Here is a 22,195-nt window from a genome sequence, read left to right as displayed (position 1 = left end):
TAACCTAGGCTTCTACAAGAAAACAAAGTGAATATAATAAGGAAACTACCTAGACAACCCTTGATCATATTATATGTTAGATACATCATGGAAGAGGGTGTAAAGAGTTTAGAAAAGTCATAGAATCTAATTTGGTCTTGAAGGGAAGTAGTAAAATTAAGTTCAAAGAAGTTTGAACTTCCCTTAAGATCAAAAGTAAAAAATAAGACACTATGAGATGTATCTAATAAACAATATAAACCAAAGGTTGGGTGCTTTATTAGAACAACTAAAGTAAGAGAAGTCCTAAATAGACAATGGCTGTCTACTTTGGGCACCACCAAAGTAGTAGCATAAGAAGTAGAACTAGGGGAAGTCCACTTCTTCTTCACAAGACTAAGAACTTGAGATCCATTATTTTCAAAAATATTTAGGTTGTGGATCTTAAGCTCTAAGGTTGTGGCAGCAGTAGGAAAAGAGCTAAAATCTTTATGAAGAAGAAAAGTCTTTTTGCAATCATTTTGAATTAAAAAGTGACTTTCCTTTTGCATAAAATTTTTGGAGGAGACACTATCCTCCTTACTCTTTTCCAAGAGTAGTGTCTTTTTAGTTTTAAGAAGGTGAAGAGGTTGTTCAACTAGAAGACATTTCTTGATAGAATGTTTTATTAAAAATTGACTTCTAGGAATAATTTCCTTGGAGGAGACACTACCCTCCAACTCTAGAACCTTCGTTTTCTCCTCTTTTCTTTTTTTTGATTTCATAAATACTTGATCTTCCAACACTTGTGAAGGTGAAAGAGGAGTCAAGGTGTGTTTCTTGCCTAGGTGGACTAGGCAAATTTTGTTTGTAACACCATCATGAATGGCCTTCCTATCATGTTGCCAAGGCCTTCCAAGTAAAATGTGGCTTGCATCCATTGGAATTATATCACATAAAATTTCATCTTTATATTTTCCAATGGAGAAAGGAACATTTACTTGATCCTTAACTTCTATAGGTCCATCCTCATTAAGCCATTGAAGTTTATAAGATTTAGGATGGGCTATAGTAGTTAGGTTAAGCTTATCAACCAACCGTTGACTTACAAAATTGTTACAAGACTCACTATCAACAATGAGAGAACATGTTTTCTTGAAAATTTTGCATCTAGAATGAAAAAGGTTCTCTCCTTGTGATTGATCTTGTTCTTTTAATTGGTTGGTTAATAACCTTTGGGCAATTAATAGATCACCCTCACATGGTGTTTCATATTTATGTTTATGGGACCTAGAAGGTCCATGACCCTTATTGGCATGGGGTTTGCTAGTCTCACCCCCCACCATAAGCTTATTCAACAACTCTTTTATGGTTTCATTGTTTTTTTCTTTTTTGATTTCTTTTCTCCTAATATATTCCCTAAGTTTTCTAAGCTCATCTTTAGTGCTTTTATGACTCTTAGGAGAATATTTACCATGCACACTACTATCATGAGAATGATCACTCATTTTTGCAAGAGAAAAGGTTTTCCCAAATTTTAAAAGAATTTGCAAAGTGAGTGATAAAGATTTTCACAAAGAGTTTTTCTTTTTGGTGTAATACTAAGTACTTAGAGGTCTAAGTATACAAGTTGCACTATCAAGGGAGGTGAGCTACAAGGAGCCACTTAATAACCAAGCCTTTTCAAGTGGAAATTACTAAACCCCCTTATACTTTTCTTACAAAACAAATTTTCACACAAGTAAGCAAAGTAGTTGTGTGTGTGTGCACGAAACCCCTAGTAGGCAAGGAAGCCTTCTAAAACGAACTTAGAAGCTAAACAAGTAAAAGGAAAGCAAGTAAAGCATATACTAGTCGTATGGTCCTAATGTGGAAGTCCAAGTGGCACTTGAAGCTTTTTGGGACACTTCCACAAGTCTAAACGAATTATGAAAGCAATAAAGCTAGACGTGTCCTAATGGAAGCCCAAATGGCACTTAAATCCTTTGGGGACCCTTCCACATGTACTAACCGAAGCTAATAGTCTTTATTTATAACTATTTAGGAAGTGGTGGAACTTAAACAATGTCCCAAACAACCACTCCTAAATGTAGGTTTGTATACACAAGTAAATTTAAGCAAAACTAACCCAAGGTAGGGTTAATGAGTTACAAGACAAGGAAACTAAACAAATCAAATTCTTCTTGAAGAATTTTCTCCAAGGGTAGTTAGGACAGGTCTGGAACAGCCTTGAAGTCAAGAGAAAACGTCCCAAGTTGGTCTCCAACAAGCCTTCACCAAGCCCTCCAAATCCGTCACTAATTTCTTAGAATCCGTCACCAATTTTGTCTCCAAATCCGTCTCCAATTGTAACCTAAAAATCAAAACAATTCTTGGCTGCAAAAATAACAAACAAGTGAGCCTATCCAAGGTGTTTCACTCAGGTTAGGTGTACCTCAATCTCCTTCAAGTATAGACTCCTTTGAGATTAGCCAATATGTCTCAATTATTCCTTCCTTCCAAGTGTGATGGCTTGAAAAAGGATTATGTCTCACCAAGGCTTAACAACCATACAAGAAAGAGTATAGGCCAAGGAATGAAAACTGAAAAGCACAATTTAGAAAGGCTACACTCTAATAGGAATTTGATATGACAAAACAAAAGAGAGCCAAGAAGACACAAAGCAACAATTAAGGCAAATTTTAAAAAGCTAGCACACAAAAGATTATACCTAGGAATGGTACTAGAATGGATTACAAAAACCAAAATAAAATTTGTGCTAATGTTTTGAAGGTTTTAAATTCTTTTTCCAGCCACTGGACAGCAAGCAAACCTCAAGAAAATTTCACACACAAAAATTCAAGGCCAAGTGCTACTAGTGATGTTTTGATTCACTTTGATTTTTCTAGGTTTTTCTCTTTTGTTTTCTTTTCTTTTTCTTGTATTTTGTCTCTTTTTCTTTTCTTTTCTTTCAATACAGTGAGTAAGCACTTCAAACAGAGGACAAACAATTAATAAAGAGGTTTCCAAGTGGTGGAGAAAAGAAGAACAAGAAGAGTAGAAGTGTAAGTGTACTAGTCAAAAATTTCAACACAAAATGTTACTAGTTTTAGTACTAGTTTGTTCACTTCTTTTGTACACTTTAATTTTTGTTTTCAATACACTTCTACCTCTGTTTTCTTTTTTCAAAACAAGCACAAGACACACAAGGAATTGCTGGTCACAAATTGCTAAGAAACAAATAGCAATTGAAGTTCACAAAAATTGACTCTAGAACATGTTAGGTCTAATAACATGCATTGGAATCTTTTTATGGACACACTAAGAGTATAAACGTCCAACCAGCAATAACACCATACAAGAACAGAGGTTAACACATTAAGATTCAAAAAGAAAAAGGTACAACAAGGATTTAATGACAAGTAAAAGAACTACACATGACTCTAAGACAAAACTAGTAGATTAAGAAATGTAAAAAGCTTGTATTCTTGTTTCTTTTTAGGAATTTTTTTATGACCGAATATTATAGGAGTCCAAAGAAAGATATAAGCAGTCCTAAAACAATTAAAAAGACATACAAAGAATACCTAAAGGCACATACAAAGATTGATTCACAAGAAATTATAAAATGAATCAAGAAAAGCAAGACAAGGTGAGTGTGTTCTATAGATTTATAGTTGTGACACAAGAACCACTCAAGGCACACAAACACAAGACTCAAAAAGGAAATACATGGAGGAACAGCAAAGACACATATACAAGATGATAATGGACGAACAAACAACACAAAGAAGCATAGGAACGAATTTACCAAGGAGACCTAGCTCTTGATACCAAATGATGGAAAACTTGTTGGAGACCCGAATTGATGTTGAGTTTCCTTCAAGCTCCTCCCTAGACCTTGAACTCCTTGATTCTTCCTATGCTTGGTTAAGGCTTCCTATGGAGGAGGAAGCCTTAAGGCCACCACAGTTGGTGGAGGAACACTCCCAAGAGGCGCCACTCCTTGGAGAAGAGATAAGCCCCTTCAATTCTCACCACACTCTTCTATGAAGGGATAAGAGAATTGGATGCACTCAAAGAGGTTTAGGGACTTTTGGAAGAGAGAAATCTGAACTCTATTCAGAAAATACAATCTCAATTATCACAAAAGTGTTTTACAAAGAGGGAAAAACGAAAATATAGGAGTAGGAAGCTTGGAGAGTAAGCTAGTCTTAACCATGGTTCACTAGGAACCATGGTAAGGTCTAGCTAACCACCCATGGTCTAGAGGCTTGGAGTGCAAGCTACTCACTTAGCTTGATTGGTAAGCAAGCTAAGGAGAAGCTTGTGCTTCAAGCTTCCAAGCTTGAGAAGAACCAAGCAATTTGGCCAAGTGTGAACACAATTGTGAACACATCTAGGTGGGCGGCCTTTTGGACTTATTTTACTCCAATCACGTTTGAAAATGGTTAATTTAGTTTAGTTAGGTTCATTCAATGTGAATGGAACCTAGCTAAATCAAATCTATGAAAAATTAGGAGTAAAATGAGTCCAATATGTAAATTTTAGCCTAGGACCACCTTTGGCTAAATTGCTAGGAGCACTCTCTAGCTTACTAAGGACACTCTCTATTTTGCTAATGCCACTCCTACTAGAAAAACTAAGAAAATAATGTATTTCTAGGTTAGGTTAAATGGAGTCAAAGTGTCCAAGTAACCTACCCTAGAAACAATATACAATAGCTACTAAAAAGGAAATAAAGTGCCTCACAAATACAAAGGCAAAAATACACCTATACAAGTATCTACTATATACAAGGTACAAGAAAACAACTATACAAGTATGTACAATGGAAACTTAAGAGAATAATAAGAGGAACTATAATCAATGCTCATGATGAGCAAAGGTCTTTGAAGCACCTCCTCTTTAGAAGTCTTCTCTAGCTTCCTAACCATGGACCTAGTTAAAGGCCCAATGGTCTTCATGGGTGAGCCTCCTTGGATCAACCTTCACCTTTCTTGGTCTTACCTCTTCCAAATGGATCCTTGGGGATTAGATTTCCATCAGTGATCCTAGACAATCACATTTGGTTGCAGCTAAAAGAATCATGAGGTATCTAAGAGGAACGCTCAGTTATGGCATTTTGTTTCCTCATCACACTAAAGGAGATGATAGCTTACACCTTGTAGCCTATTCTGATTCTGATTGGTGTGGTGATCTGGTTGACAGAAGGAGCACCATGGGACAAGTTTTCTTGCTGTCAGGATCACCCATATCCTGGAATTCTAAGAAGCAGACAGTAGTAGCACTCTCTACCTGTGAAGCCGAATACATTGCAGCCTGTGCAGCTGCATGTCAAGCCTTGTGGATATCCTCTCTACTTAAAGAATTAAAGATGTTTACTGGTGAAGCAGTGGATTTGCTGGTGGATAGCAAATCAGCAATTGATTTGGCTAAGAATCCTGTGTCACACGGTAGAAGCAAGCATATAGACACGAAATTCCATTTCCTCAGAGATCAAGTAAGCAAGGGGAGGATCAGACTTCAGCATTGCAGATCTGAGAAACAGCTAGCAGACATTATGACTAAATCCATGAAGAGTGAAAGATTTAAAGAGTTGAGAGAGTTTTTGAATGTTGTTAGTTTGTAATTGGTTTGAATCAAGGGGAGGTGTTAGAAGTGATTAAAACATTATAAATACCACCCCTTGTACTGAAATATAATATACAGAATAAGAATTCCTTTTTCTCCCACTTTACGTTTTCCTCTGATACTCTCTCTTTCACGTGTGGGTGTGGCTTTGCTCTAACAAACTTGTTGACTAATGTACCATTTTGTTTTGTTTTAAAATTCATTCATAATCATCTGCACTACAAACAGTGTCAATGTCCACAATTTACGTTACATAACAATTTGGGTCACAAACACATAAAGGTAAATAGGAGATTTCGAAATTCGAAAACGGAACGGGGTCAGACCCATAATTCATAGCACCTGTTAACAGCGACAAGATATTTAATTTCACGTCTCTGTCTCCACAGAGCGAGAGAATGGACGGTGTTGATTTCTCTGTCAAAACCAATCGCAACCGTCCAACGCAAGTTCCCGAGTCCATCCATATGATTAACAAAACGACATTGCCTGAGGCATTTATTTTCCTTTCTCTCTGTTTCACTTTCTCGTTTTTGCATTTTCTCCTCTAAACCAAAAACCTTGCGTTCTTCAAATTCTTCTTCTCCCTTTTTCAAACATTTCTTCTATGACTCTGTGTTTCTCTTTCTCCACACTTTCAGGTAGCATTGTATTTGCTGTTTAAGATTTATTTCCTTACTTTCATTTCTACAATCTTGTTTCTTTGCTTCTTCTACTAAATACTAATCGTGAATGTCTCCACCTTTGAGTTTCGTCCGCCACTACCGTGCTTGCCTAGGGTTTGCTCTCCGTCAATGTGCGTTTGAGTTTCTCCTTAACTCATTTCCTGCGATTCTTCTTTTTTCGGAAGTACTAAATACTCGCCTAATGGCGCGTTTGAGTTTTATTTTTGTTTATTGTCTTTTGTTTTGTGCTTATTAATCTTCCATGTAAGACTTGGATCTGTCAGCAACAATGCTTAGTAGCGTTTGAGATACTAACTTTTTTTTCCCAAATAGTATTGTGAAAGACATTGAGAACATGGTTCGCTCCTACATTGAGAAGGTAGAGTTTCAATGATTATTGTAATTAACTTTGCTTGTAATTATCTAGTAATTTGGTATTTATTATTTTAGTTCAATAATTAACTTTATATTCATTAGGAAAAAACTGATGTGTAGTTGAAATTTGAAAACAGATGGCATTGTTGTTGCAACGGTTGATGTGATTCATATCACTCGTGTGGCAGTGGCGACAGCTAGTCAGGTATGCTTCTTGAACTATGTTTATACCCACTACTTTTGACTGCATTTTTTGTTATCACATGTAAAAATGAAATGAAATTTTATGTGTGTTTCTGATATTGCCTATTGGCTTACCTGAATGATAATAGAGGGTACTTCTTTTTCTGTACTGAGTGATAATTAATTCATTGTTTAAGGTACAATGAATTTATTATTTTTGCTTGCCACAATTTTGTTATTTTATTTTTCATTACCGAATATGATGCCATATTAGCTTTGGGGATCTCAAGTATTATTCTATGATTTCCTATCAACTCTGGGAAGAAAATAAATGCATATATAAGGGTGCCAGCTACCAAGAGTTTATGAATAATTCACCAATATCATTAAAGGCCTCTTCCAGAACTAAGTTTTTTCTGTCCTGTCCTCACATATCTATGTATCTGAGGTTGATCAATTTCGACAACCCATATTTGGCTGCATATATATTTCCTGAGAAAGGTGTTTAATTCCTAGCACATGAAGCAAACACAAACAGGTTAAGAAAAACAAATTACAAATCCATTGAATTGGTTTGAAATTTGAATCAATCCACTAAACAAAATGCCAAGTAGTGCCAACCTCAGAGTTCTACTCAGAGTTCTAGTTCTTCTGCATCCACCAGTGTTACTGCAAGTAACACTATTTCTCACACCTCAAGCTAAGCAATGTGAATGAATCCCTCATTATTACTCCTTTTTATCTCAAATTTTTCAACCGGTCATCATTACTCAAGGAGGTTCTCAAATATATTTTTCACAACCTGAAAAACCTTTTGTCATTTTTTTACAAAACACATAAATTATTGATTCTATTTATATTTTTTTAAAAATAAATCTATTCTCATTTATGTAATTTGTCAAATATTCCAACTTGTTGTTTGTGTTTGTGTTAGGTAATATGTAACAATTCAAAAGAAAAAAAAATGAATAGATACAATACAAATGGAGTTTTTTATAAAATAGCCGGGTACCTTTAAAATAGTATTACCTATATTTTTTTTTTTAAAATATGAGAGTAGTTATTGCGCAAGCATGATTCTATCAAAATGTTTAGTCGTATTATACTTGAAAAAATTTCTATATGATGTATGAGTATATGATGATTATCAGCATGTCATAGTGTTATAAAATATAAAGTTTTACTTTTTCAACCAATTAGATATTATTATTAATTTATTTATTATTTAAAAATCTAACATAAAGTTTGTAGTTAGTTAACAGGATATATAAAACTAATTTGTATTGTCATCACATCACATGTTTTCTATTTAGTTTATATGTAAGAATTCACATATTCTAAGAACCACACTAATTTAATCAAATAATTGATTAGTACTGTAGTAACTAGTAACAGTAACCATCCAATGGTAAAAGAAATGTAAAACCATATTTTCTGCATAACATGTGTGCTACATATATAATATTGTTTAATTTTGCGTACGTTTTAAGTCTTCTTATTTAAGACTTGATTTTTTTTCTTCTCAAACGCATTATACCTACTAGCTAGTCTAGGAATATGTTTCAATTAGTTTGCACTATAAAGCATATATATATATATATATATATATATATATATATATATTTCATGTTTAATTCAAATAACATTTAAATACAGTAAAAGTTTGGACTAATGTAACTGTTAGAAGCCAAACTAGTTTTCCTAAAACGTGGCAAATAATTCAGATTCTCTTTGAAAAAATATTTATGTATTTGACATCTTTTTATAAAAATAAAAAATAAAGGTAGGCAACAAAAACTCTCCTATTCTTTCTAACTTGCCTTTTTTTTTCTTTCTATTTTAATATTTTGGCTGCATACACATACCAATAAGATTAAATGCATCATATAGTAATCATGCCTTTACTAATTAGCTTATAAACTAATCTATCAAAACCATGATGTTGTTCTAATATAAATTAATACCCAGAAGGATGCAGATCGAATAGTTTTTTGCTTCTAAGCCTCTCTTTTGGCATCATGATTAATCGCAAGAAAATTCATCTTGTTCTCACTCTGTGTAGAGATACACATGTAGGAACCCAAAAGGAGACAACATCATCTAAACAAAGAAAAAAAATATATAAGAAGATTGTGAAAATTAGCCGATCCAAAGTCCATTTTTCCCTTTCAGAATTATTCAAAACCACTAAATAGTGAGTGCTTAATGACCTCACCATGAGAAAAGAGAGGGAGAGACTATAAAATAAAATAATTTCATTGTAAGAGTGTGTATATATTTTTAATGTAAAAATTAAACATTGTTTATCATCTATTACTATATATACCTTGATACATTTTTTTTGTAGGAATCATATGAAAATGCTATGGTTGAAAAGTATGGGGAAGACGCATCAAAGCATCCTATAGTTGACACTGATGTTTGGACACAAATTTCTGGTGAAAATAAGAAAGGTAGAATCCACGGCATGGGTCATAGCTTAGATCTTAGCATTACTATGCATGGTTCATCTTCAACTGTTGTAGGTCCCTCTACCACACCTGTTAGAGAAGAAATCACTACATTAGCTACACAAATGTCTCAAATGCAAGAACAGATGCAGTCACAATTGAATCTACAAACACAATCCCAAATGCAATTGCAGACACAACTACAAGCACACATGGAGGCACAAGCACAATATATGCAGGCACAATTGAAGGCACAAGCTGATATGCAAGCACAAATGCAAGCACTTTTGCAACAACAAATGCAGGAACAAATGCAGGCACAAATGCAGTTTTTGAGGAAAGAGATATTACCTGCCTTAAAGATGCCATCACCATCATCAGTCAAAAAACTTGGGAAGAATCAAGAATGAAAATGTTGAATTCTAGTTTTTTTTATATTTACATTAGCATTGTTAACTCACTTGAAGAGTCTTATTATATTAGTTGGTATTGAGTATTTTTATTATGTTAGTTGGTACTGAATATTTTTATTATGTTGGTAATTCAGAATTTTTTTAGTTAGCCTTTAGTATTTTTATTTTATTTGATGCAAGTTGATGACACAATAATATATTTGATATGCAAAATACAGGTACTACAATCTTGATATCAAAACAAAACAATTATGCTAGTTATAGTATGAAAAATGCAGGTAAAGATGAATATATGAATACTAAAAATAAAATTGCGACAAAATAGTGAGGGATTAGCGATGATAACCAAAACATAATAGTAAGGGATCTGCTAGGAAATAGCGAGGATATCATGTGAAAGACAAAACAGTGAGAGAAAAAAGAGCAAATAGCTAGGAAAATATAGCGAAGGAATAGCGAGACAATTGCTAGGGAAATATTGCGAGGGAATAGCGAGATAATTGCTAGGGAAGTATTGCGAGGGAATAGTGAGATAATTGCTAGGGAAATATTGCGAGGGAATAGCGAGAGAATTTCTAGGGAAATATTGCGAGGGAATAGTGAGAAAATTGCCAGGGAAATATTGCGAGGGAATAGCGAGAGAATTGCTAGGGAAATATTGCGAGGGAATAGCGAGAAAATTGCTAGGGAAATATTGCGAGGGAATAGCGAGAGAATTTCTAGGGAAATATTGCGAGGGAATAGAGAAGGGTCTGCGAGGGATATTCAGCGAGGGAATTGCAAGGCCTTAGCTAAGAAATGTAGCAAGGGAATGAAGAGGGGTTTGTGAGGGAACATTAGTGAGGGATTAGCTACAAATTAGAGAGGGATATTTTGCGACCCCTTAGCGAGGGAATAGCGGGGAAGCTTGATCGCAAATTAGCAAGCAAATAGTAAGAATCCTTAATATAATTAGCGAGGACCTTAGCGAGGGATTGGCGACAGATTTTGCGAGGGATTGGCGACGGATTAAATCCCTCGCTAATTAGCTACCTGTATTTAGCGAGGGAATGGTCTCTCGCAATTTCATCACTATTCCGTCGCAAAACTGATTAGCGAGAGATTAGAGAAGAAATAGCGAGGGAATGGTCCCTCGCTAATATGTAATTTTCTTGTAGTGAGATAATCGATTATTTTAAAGAATAATCGATTAGTTTGTTCTTCAGGTTTTCTGGAAATCAACCAAGAACAATATAATCGATTATTTTGCTGGATAATCGATTATTCCAGAGAGTTGTTTCTGGGATAATCGATTATTTTGTCAAATAATCGATTATTGCAGCAAGGCATCCCATTTTGCCTGTTGCTAGAATAATCGATTATATTTAACGATAATCGATTATTTTGAGTTAGTTTTCAAAACTTCGTTTTAAGTCTCAAAATAACTTTCCAACCTTTTCACTCATCATCATATACTCTCTACTTAGCTTTAGATATAAATTTGTTTATGCACAAAGCATACTAAGCACACACAACATAAAAACTCATTCAAAACACTTTATTTTCTAAACTCTATTACATAGCTCTTATCACATAATATTTTCTTGACTTCGTCTGACTTTGTTTTTGTGCTTCCAAGTTGTTTGTTGTACACACACACGTTGTGATCATTAAAACTCTTTTATGCTTCAAGCTCCTCTAAGCTCAACATTAAGCACCCCTACAGCGCCCTCAATCGGTACCCTATGATGATTTTAACATGATAAGAATTAATAAATTAAATGTTGAATCCCCTTTATTAATATTTATTTACATATTAAAAATTTAAATTATACGACTAACCCTAAAATATCTACAAGATTGCGTTTGTTATAAATAAAAGATAGAGATAAAGATGAGAAATAAAAGATATAGAAGAAGATTGATTGAAATACCTCTTGAACGAGCTCTATTGAATCTTCAAATATAGAGAAGGTGCTTTATGGCAACCTTTCACACTCGTGGCAAGCTTTGTTAGATCTTCAAATATGGAAAATCTAGGTGCTTTGTGGTAACCTTTCACACTACAATTGCCTCACAATACTCAAGAAATACAATAGGAGAGAGAGAGAGAAATTTTGAGCTCTAAAGAGTCTTGGACGAAATTTTGGAGGCCTTGAGAACTGTACCCATGTTTTCTATTTATAGGCATCAAAAGGGTGTCAGAACGGCCCGTTCCAAATCCAGAACAGCCCGATCTGGATCCAAACGTTATGTGTAAAATTCTTACCTTGGAACGGCCTGTTCTAAAATCAGAACGACCCGTTCCAGAGGTGAATTTAACACATAATTGTTGTGCTGGAATGGCCCGTTCCAAATTAAGATTTGAGGCCTTTTTTGTCACTTGGAACGGCCCGTTCCAAACGTAGGTTTTAGCTTTTTTTAAGAGCTTGGAACGACGCGTTCCAATTTAGGAATGGCCCGTTCCAAATTAGGGTTTTAGGCCCTTTTTGTAAATTGGAACGACCCGTTCCAGTTTTGGAACAGCCCATTCCAAGCTACTAAAACCAGCTTATTTGGGCTTTTAGCCTTCTAATGTCATGTCCTGTTATTTCCATGCTTGGGAGCTCCATTTCTTTGATGATAGACGTCCATTTCTTTGTCTGTATGCCCCCTAGATGAAATTGGGTGTCTACAGCTGCCCCTCTTTACTTGTCCTTTGGAATAGCTATGTGTTGCTTTTCCAAAGGCAAGTAAAGACGTAGACATTTCGTCCGGGTCTTCTCCTCGTTTCTTTGGTGTTAGCGCTTATATGTTGTTTCCCTTGGATAAGTGTATTTGCTCATATCCTCACCCTTTAGAGGAGTTGAGTTTTGGGTTGCATACTTTATTGGGTAACAAGGCTGACAAACTGTATACCTGATCTTCAGTCTTCGAGTAGAAGCTGCATTGTTTCTCTTGTGATAGTGAGGTGAAAACTTGGATCTTCACTCTTGTTTTGACAATAGATACCTTCACATTATTTCCTTTGGGTAGACGGGGTTCCCTATATCCTTGCCCCTTGGAGCAACTAAGTGTTGGGTTGTATGCTCTGTTGGGTGTCAAGGATGGTAAACCGAAACATCTAGGCTTCAAGATCCATGTGAATGCCCTATGTCGCTTGCTGGGTCTGAATCTTCTCCTTTACTTTAATAGTGTAGATGCCCCCACTCCATTTCCTTTGGGTAGATGGTGTTTACCTATATCCTTGTCCCTAAGAGCAGTTGAGTGTTGGTTTATATGCTCTGTCGGGTGATAAGGATGGTAAACTTGTACCATCTAGGGTTCTGGCTTTCATATCGATGCATCCTACTGCTTTTGCTTGCTTCATGGTAGTGTATTCCTTTATTTGTAGCTTGTTGAGGAGGGAGTATATTCTGAGCTCAGCCTCTCCAAGATGGACTGATATTTAGGGCTTCAGCCGGCCCACTACTAGTTTTCGGGTCTAGTAACCCTTACCGATCTTGTATTAGTTTTGGGGATCTAGCAACCCTTACCGATCTTGTACTAGTTTTAGGGATCTAGCAACCCTTACCAATCTTGTACTAGTTTTGGGGATCTAGCAACCCTTACCGATCTTGTACTAGTTTTAGGGATCTAGCAACCCTTACCAATCTTGTACTAGTTTTGGGGATCTAGCAACCCTTACCGATCTTGTACTAGTTTTGGGGATCTAGCAACCTTTACTGATCTTGTACTAGTTTTAGGGATCTAGCAACCCTTACCGATCTTGTACTAGTTTTGAGGATCTAGCAACCTTTACTGATCTTGTACTTGATGTCTTCTTGTTGGTGTTGTGGGATGAAAGACTACCCCGAAGTGAATGGGCAGGAGATGTTTGATGTGCCCCTGTGTTGGTGGGCAGAGATAAATGGATGACAGGGATTCTAGTGTTGCCCTTTCCATGTGAGTATTGCGATGCCTCTCTAGGTGCCTTCATTATGGGATGGTTGGTAAGAGTTTGGTGTTGTTCTTGTCAAGGTGAGTATTGTAATGCCTCTCCAGGCGCCTGCTTGTGATAGGTTTTTTTTTTCTCTGAATTTTATATTTGTTTAGCTTTGACTTTTTTATGTTTGAAGCTTGCCTTTTTCTGATATTTTTCTAAATGCTTTGGCTTTTTCAACATGTATGAAGCTTTCCTTTTTCTATTTTATCTTTTGTTGTCATCATTGGTCAAGGGATCCCATCCCATGATGATGTTATTTGCTCAATCTTTATTGATGAGTATTATTTTGGAAGCCACTCCTGGCTTTGGTAGGAAAACATTCATGGTCTTGGCATTTTCATGGATCTTCCATCATTCGGTTGAGAAGTGAGGCGCAATGGTAGAATAGTGCTTGGTGGTTTCTTCATGCTTGTGGACTTGATTATTCTTCCTCGCCCGGTTCTATCCCGTCTTGCTGTTGATGTGTCTTTTTTCTTGGTGGCTATATGAAACCACTTGTATGGAATACCCTTGTTGGGGCTATGCTTTTTGACATGATCTCGGCTCTTAAGGAACTGTATAGTTGTTGATATTTTTTATGAGTGCTTCGACCTCTTGATTCCTCCAACAAGTGATGGATAGAAACATACAAAGAATGCAAGAATACAAAAGAAAATGCAAAGCAGGAATGGATTGGATTTTTTTTTAATTTTTTTTTATAAATAAACTTATACCATTTTGTGCACGCTTGTCACATATGCATGTTATGCAATGATGCTTCTATGCTAATGCTTAAAATGCAAATTTATTTTTACTTTCAAAAAATTAATCTATGCGCATTGATCAATGACATGGATTGTTAGCCTTCAGCCTTGTCAAATTCAGTGTTGCTTCTTGAACCTGAGGTTTGTGTAGTTCAGTCCTCTCGCTTGTACCGGATGTGATATGTTAGCCCTTAGATCAGGTGTACCTAGACTCTGTTCTAGGACACCCCCAACTTTTTCCTGTGAGTGTTCATTGTGCATATTCTGTGTATCTCTCAAATTTATCTTAATGCCATATAGGTCAAGAGAAAAGAGAAAAAAGGGATATATACATATATTTTTTGTAAAAGTTTTGTTAGAAAAGATTTTTTTCAAAAATGCTTTATAGAAGAATGGCTAGCCGAGGTAGGCTAGTGGTTTAGGGTGATGAACAAGCACATTCAAAGTGAGGAAATCATTTTCCGCGTTAGCTTATTGTTTCCTTCAAAGTTAAGCGATGACTTGGGATTGCATATTGATTAAATGATCTTCCCGAGCTGCCTTTCGGTTTTCAGCTCGGGATGCTGCTTTATCCTAACTTTTGCCTAGGTTACTTGAAATGTGTTCCTTAGCGGACATTTTTTTTTATCCTCACTTTTGCCTAGGCTACCTTTTTTGTTTGTGGGTCTCCTGACGAACCTTGCCCTAACTTTTGCACTGTCCTCTCGGTGGATTTCTTACCGGGCTTTTGTCTTTACAGCATTTGCGATCATCTTTCATTCCTTCATTAAAGGGATGCCCCTTGCACTGATTTCATTTGGACTTTTATCCACAAGGCATGCCAAATTTGACTAATCTTTATGTGTTTTTTTATTGCGTATTAAGCCATTGTTTATAATGACGTCCTTATTTCAAATATACTTGTTCATTTAAGGTTTGTTGACGAGGCTTAGAGTAGATAAAAGGGAGAAGAGAAATGAAGTAGAAAAGTGTATGGCATTAAAATGGAATTTTCAATTTACACGTGCCCATTTAATGTAGCTTGAGGGCCCGAGCATGCCCCAAGTTCGTGATTCGTACACAAAGAAAAAGAAGAAGGTTGCCGCTTAGAGAGGCCTAGGTCATCTAACTGTAGAGCTAGTCCCTCCACTTGCTTGGATGTTGCGCTTTAGAAGATCTCGTGTAGAGGGAGGGCCTTTGGCTTTTTCTCTTATGAAGGTGTTGTCAACCCATGTCTTTCTTGAGATGTAGGAATAGGTAGAAGCGATGATAGAGCTTTCCATGGAGTCTTGCTTCTCAAGAGGAACATTCAAGCGGTCTCTCGATTTTTAGCTCGAACAAAAATTGTTTCTCGATTTTTATTTTATTTTATTTTTCCTAGAATGCCCCTTGCGAGTTTTCATTCTAGCAGCTTCTTAATAAGCAATGCTTCTCTCTTGTTGAAAGCATCTTTCAAGAAAGCCCTATTCACTCTGCCTTAGTGTTTGAGGGATTCGTCCTCCTCAAGTTCTCTTTATTAGCTTGCAACTCGTTAGGAGTGTGGATCCATCCATTTATAGTCGTTTCTCCTATTCCGCTTGGATTTCACGGTTGCACGACACGACTTTATCCTTTTGGGGCAAGAGTTGGCGTCTTAATGATTGTGGAGTTTTTTTACCATAAACTCTTTATGCATGGCTTACTGTCCATTATTTTTGACTAACGCACATAGGTTAATTTCCCTTTTCATTCTCATTTATTCTTTTACAAGGAGGGAGGAATATGTTCTAAATGAATGTAATGCAGAATGTAGAGAAAGTTGAGAATAATAAATATCAGTCTCATTGATTTGTTTATCTGTGAATGCTGAAATAGATTTTGACAGTATTAAGCGAGAATTAGATTCTAAGAAGACTTACTTTAGCAAACATATCAAAGTAAGGGCCCAACCATAGTATTTTTTTCTTAAAATTACTTCGGGCTTTTAAAGCGCAGATACTGTCGCATATTAGAGCATTCACTTTTCTTAACTTTCTATACGTACTGCAACCTAATCCTCCTTAGCTAATAAAATAAAATGAATGAAATTAATGAGCTAATCTAAAATGCATGTCATTGTTTTTGCCTAATCTTTATCATGTTTCTATTATCTAAAAGGGAATGATGCATGGTAAAGATGAGATTTCTTTTATTAATTTTTTTTTTACAAAAAGGAAACTACCTATATGATGTTAATAGAATGCTAACCTAAGAATGTACAAAGGGGTATAAAATTTTTATTATTATTATTTTTTATTTTTTATTTTTTTATTATCTATGTGCTTGTTTTAAAATTCTAATCCACTCTTATTAGAAGAAATAATACAAACAAATGCACACACACATGCTCAATCAACATACACCCACGAATGATCGTATTCAAATCTTTGGTCTGTGGTCCTTGTTAAGAAAAGTGCGTTGTATAGGATAGTTCTAATCTCACCGGTCTTAAGGCCCCCAAGGTGCCCCCATTATAGGGACCCAGTATCTCTGTCACCGTCACCTAGCAAACTCTAAGGTCTGTCACAGTATTTCGGGCTAGAGTAACCGGTTATCACCTTGAGTGTGATTTCCGACAAGGCTCGCAGGCTCCAAGGCCAAACTTGGGTCGGTCATACGTCAACCACTCCTTATGTTTATTACCCTCATGCCCCCAGGTGTAGGGGGAACTGTTGTGTGCAAAGGATTGTGTATAATTTTTATTCAAACAGATGCAGAATTTAAACAAGCAAACAAATATTAAAGCTAAACAAATAAAGCAAACAAAGTAAAGGGGAAAAAATATTTAAATTTTTATTTTTATTTTATTAAATTCATCAATTAAATGGGCTTGACCCTTTTTAAATGTCCTCAGTGGAGTCGCCATCTGTCGCAACGCAAAATTTTTCGATCTCGCAACTAATGGTTTAGACATCCTTTTGAAAATCTCATTAATTAAGGGATGCCCGGACACCAGACTAATCCTTAATTAATGATTTTAAAACTAGGTTCATGGAGTTACCACCAACATTTTACTCAAAACATTGGAAAAAGAAAAGGTTTTTAAAGATCCAATAATGGCCTTGATAACCAGAATTGGATTCGGGGTTGATTACGTGTAGGGAAGGTATTAAGCACCCCTACAACGCCCTCAATCGGTACCCTATGATAAAGTTAACATGACAAGAATTGATAAATTAAATATTGAATCCCTTTTATTAATATTTATTTTCATATTGAAAATTTAAATTATACGACTAACCCTAAAATATCTATATTATTGTGTTTGTTATAAATAAATGATAGAGATAAAGATGAGAAATAAAAGATATTGAAGAAGATTGATTGAAATATCTCTTGAACGAGCTCTATTGAATCTTCAAATATGGAGAAGGTGCTTTATGGAAACCTTTCACACTCATGGCAAGCTTTGTTAGATCTTCAAATATGGAAAATCTAGGTGCTTTGTGGCAACCTTTCACACTACAATTGCCTCACAATACTCAAGAAATACAATAGGAGAGAGAGAGAGAGAAATTTTGAGCTCTAAAGAGTCGTGGATGAAATTTTGGAGGCCCTGAGAACTGTGCCCAAGCTGTCTATTTATAGGCATCAAAAGGGTGCCAGAACGGCCCGTTCCAAATCTAGAACGGCCCGTTCCAAATCTGGAACGGCCCGTTCTGGATCCGAACGTTATCTGTAAAATTCTTACCCTGGAACGGCCCGTTCTGAAATCAGAACGGCCCGTTCCAGAGGTGAATTTAACACATAATTGCTGTGCTGGAACGGCTCGTTCCCAATTAAGATTTGAGGCCTTTTTTGTCACTTGGAACGCCCCGTTCCAAACGTAGCTTTTAGCCTTTTTTTAAGAGCTTGGAACGACGCGTTCCAATTTAGGAACGGCTCGTTCCAAATTAGGGTTTTAGGCCCTTTTTGTAAATTGGAACGGCCCGTTCCGGGCTACTAAAACTAGCTTATTTGGGTTTTTAGCCTTCTGATGTCATGTCCTATTATTTCCATGCTTGGGAGCTCCATTTCTTTGATGATAGACGTCCATTTCTTTGTCTGTATGCCCCCCAGATGAAATTGGGTGTGTTTACAAGGATTACTTAACTAGGATAATTAGGCTAAACTAGATTTAATTTGGAATGCATTTAAGTTGCATTTGAGTCACATGGATGGCACCACTTGTGGCTAAAGATGTGCCACTTCAAATTAACCCTAAATGCTTCTTAAATTAAATTTAGATGCATGTTAGCACCTAGGTTCACGGCAATGCACATAGGAGTGGAGATTTGAATTTGAATTCAAATCTAGGCGCCAAATGTGATGCTTAACCTAGGCGCCAATTTGCTTGCTAGCCAGGCCTATATATGCTTGTTTCCTCCATTCTTGTATTCACTTTTGCATATATGAGAATTTTTGAAATTTTCTTCAGCCATATTCTTTCCCAAAAGTCACCAAAGGCCATAGTCTTAGTTCTAGGAAAATCTCCTCTCCTAGCCTTGACCGTGGGCTTTCTTTTGTTCCTTTAGCTTGGATGCTTCCATCCTTATCCTAGGAGCCACTTGTTCTTGATTCACGTTCATGTTCCTTAAGGTGTTTTCCGGATTCCAACTCAAAGAGGTGATCCTTAGCATTCGGTGTTGATTAAAGAAGAAAGACTCATCACTTCTCCAACCTACACCATCAAATAGTGTCACTAAAAAACTCACATTTTTTACAAGATAGTAAAGTGATAATGGTATAGTAAAGAATGTAAATGAAGAGGTAAAAAAAATGAACACAAAGTGTTTTTATATTGGTTTGTCTCAACCATCGAGAGTTTGTAAGACCTTGTTTTTTTATATAAAATATAATATAAGTAATTAATTAATAATTTTAGCATTTTTATTTTAATTAATAGAGTTGTGTTAATATTTATTTTAATTAGTTTACATGTTTCAGAATATTATATAAGGTGTTTTAATGAAATGTTTTATTTAATTATATAAGAGGGAAAAGATTTGTAACAATGGTTAATATGTTTTAACTAGAAGGTTATAGAGGACTTAATATTTTGAAAGGACCATATCTGAATAGTTTTCTTTTTACGTTCCTTCATTTATCATTTTTCACATACACGCTTTGTTTTACACTCAGAGCATGGAAAATAAAAGCAAGAAGGAATGCACCCAGAGACTGTGCATCCATCTTCTTCTACTTACCAAGCTAAGGGGGGAGTGAGAAACCTTATTCTAGGTGTGGGATTGTATGTTAGGTAGTAGGATTGGACCCCAATCTTGTCTTTATTGTATGTCTATGAATAAGGGTTTTCCCCAAATGTGACTTTATCTTCCCTATATTCTCCTTGTATGTTCTATTTGATATAAATTGTATGTATGTGTTGGTAATATTTGAAATTGGATTGAAATGGTATATTTTGGTATTCTTATGGGTTCTTGTGGGAACCCTAAATGAATGTATTAAGGATTGTATGAGGAGATTGCTTGAGTATGTCATTGTATGCATGAATTGTGTTGTTTAGAATGTTTATTACATGATTTGGAATGCTTTTACCAATTGGAATGTGAAAATTGGATTTTGATGTGCATGTTTGCAATTTTGCAATTTTATAATACTTGTTGTATTTGATACATCACTAGGCACCACTTGAGGCACGTCGAGCATTGTCGGGGTCGAGAGCAAAGTTTGCTCTTAAGGTCTCTCTTGTTAGGCATAGGATGACCCTCGTTGGGCACAAAAGCTCCAGGGGTTCCCTATGATGCTTTCGTTGGACATGAGATAACTCACATCAGGCGCAATCCAGACATAGACTAATATGGGTCTCTGAATGACTTGCGTTGGGTGTGGGGCATGTATAGTTGGGAATTTTTGTAGTTGTAAATCTTTTGCTATTCTTCAACTGATTTTTATGGTGTAACTCTTATATTGTGATGTTGATGTAAATGTGAATCGATATCTATATATGAATATATGAACATGAAAGATTTCGGAACCCAAAAAATTCTGATCATGCCCACATATGGTTTGGACTTCTGTTTGAAAATCTCATTGGTTAGGGAATGCTTAAGACCAGACTAAACCCTAACCAATGATTTTTGAAAAGGTTCTAATGAGTCGCCACCGACATTTTACTCAAAATGTCAGAAAAAGAAGATTTTCAAAATTCAATAATTACCTTCAAAACTAGAATTGGGTTCAGGCTTATTTACGCGTAGAGAAGGTATTAAGTATCCTACAACACCCTATTTCGGTACCCTATGATAAAATTAGCCCAATAAAGAATAAAAATTTGAATATTTAATCCTCTTTATTAATAATTATTTACATATTGATTTTACATGTTTGAGACTAATATATCTACATGGATGCTTGTTATTATGGAAATATAATATGAATTAAAAATGGTAAAGAAAAAGGAAAAAATTTGATGAAAATACATCTGAAGCAAGCTTTATAAAAATCCTTCAAAAGTGGTTTGCAGGCGTGTTTTGATAGCCTTTCTCACTAACAAATATCCTTACAAACTTAAGAAATACAAAAGGGAGAGAGGGAGAGAATTTTTGAGTTATACAGTCTAAAATAGGCAAAATCTTTCTTCTTTTCCTCCCATGTAGACAACCAATTTCATCCGGGATACCCAAACCAAGGACAAAGATCTATTAGAGCGAGACAAACGACCCTTGAGGGCCCAACGCGTTGGGCAGCATTTTTGTTCTGATAATATCTCTCGTTACAAACCTATTTTTAACGATCCGACCGTTGAAGTTAAAGATTAATGTATTGAGAAAATATCATCAAAATTTCAACATGATCCAATGGTTAATGAATTATCTAGAGGTCTCGCACTACAGTTGGAAAAAGTAGCATGTACGACCTTTAATGACCCAATAGAGTACCTAAACAGACCAAGAAAGCTCCAAAAGGCTCAGAAAACTCAAAAACCTAATCTAGGGCTTGGAACGGCCGTTCCTAACCTTGGAACGACCATTCCTAATGTTGGAACGGTCCATTTCGAAATCGGAACGACCCATTCCCCTTTCCAGAAAAGCTTCGTGTTGGGAAGCCTCTTTGTTATGATAATATCTATCATTACAGACTTAATTTTGATAATCTGACCGTTGAAGTTAAAGATTATGATCAACATTTCAGCGTGATCCAACAATTAACAAATTCTTTAGAGGCCTCGCACTGCAGTTGGAAAATAGGAGTCTTATACCCAAAAACGTTTTTGTTCTGATGGTATCTCTCAATACAAACATGATTTCAACGATCCAACCGTTGAAATTGAAGATAAATATATTCTAAGGATACCATAAAAGAACCAGCACGATCTGATAATTAGCGAGTTCTCTAGAGGTCCTGCACTGTGCCTATAAAAAGATTGTATTTTTTGTAATATTTAGTTCCACATCGAATAATTCTCTTATGCTTTTACCTCATAGATGACTATATAAGAAACCCTCTAGTCAAGGGATTAAAGGACACCTCAAGTTGCATAGCTTTCCCCCTCTCTATATAAATCTTTAAGTAATAGTGAGGCTTTTTGTAGAGCGAAAAGCTGTTAAAACGCGCCTCGCACACATTTGGGAAGATTTCCTAATAAAAAGCTTGCTTTAAAGGTTCTAAATTCTTCTCTTTTATTTATTTTATTATTTATTTTATTTTATTATTTTGTTTATTGCTTTATTTATTATTTTATTTATTGTTTTATTTATCATTTTATTTATTATTATTTTTCTTATATGCAATAAATAAATAAATAGCCAGGTAGATAATAGGTATTTTTGTTCTGTAAATAATTAATAAAAGGGGTAAATATTCAAATTATTATTTATTATTATGGTAAATTTGTTACAGGGTACCGAATTAG

General features: G+C 35.6%; 1 protein-coding gene across 8 annotated transcripts; it reads left to right on the top strand.

Annotated features, from left to right (window-relative positions):
* Window positions 1–3,929: 3,929 nt before the first annotated feature.
* On the top strand, window positions 3,930–9,805 carry LOC109794759 (uncharacterized). Of its 8 annotated transcripts, XR_014428257.1 has the most exons (5): window positions 3,930–6,212; window positions 6,321–6,367; window positions 6,570–6,615; window positions 6,749–6,816; window positions 9,142–9,805. XR_014428257.1 is itself a non-coding variant. In XM_083061137.1 (4 exons), the coding sequence occupies exons 3-4, from the start codon at window positions 9,160–9,162 to the stop codon at window positions 9,652–9,654; spliced, it is 423 nt and encodes a 140-aa protein (XP_082917263.1). In that variant the 5' UTR covers window positions 6,062–6,615; window positions 6,749–6,816; window positions 9,142–9,159; the 3' UTR covers window positions 9,655–9,805. The 8 variants fall into 8 exon arrangements, 1 of the variants encoding a protein (XP_082917263.1); XR_014428258.1 differs by lacking the exon at window positions 6,321–6,367; XR_014428253.1 differs by having other exon boundaries at window positions 6,321–6,615.
* The last annotated feature ends 12,390 nt before the right edge of the window (window positions 9,806–22,195 follow it).

Source organism: Cajanus cajan, chromosome 1 (genome assembly GCF_000230855.2).
Source record: "Cajanus cajan strain Asha chromosome 1, NIPB_CcT2T_4, whole genome shotgun sequence".
In the NCBI taxonomy this organism is placed as follows: domain Eukaryota; kingdom Viridiplantae; phylum Streptophyta; class Magnoliopsida; order Fabales; family Fabaceae; genus Cajanus; species Cajanus cajan.
This window is presented reverse-complemented; position numbering and strand designations above follow the sequence as displayed.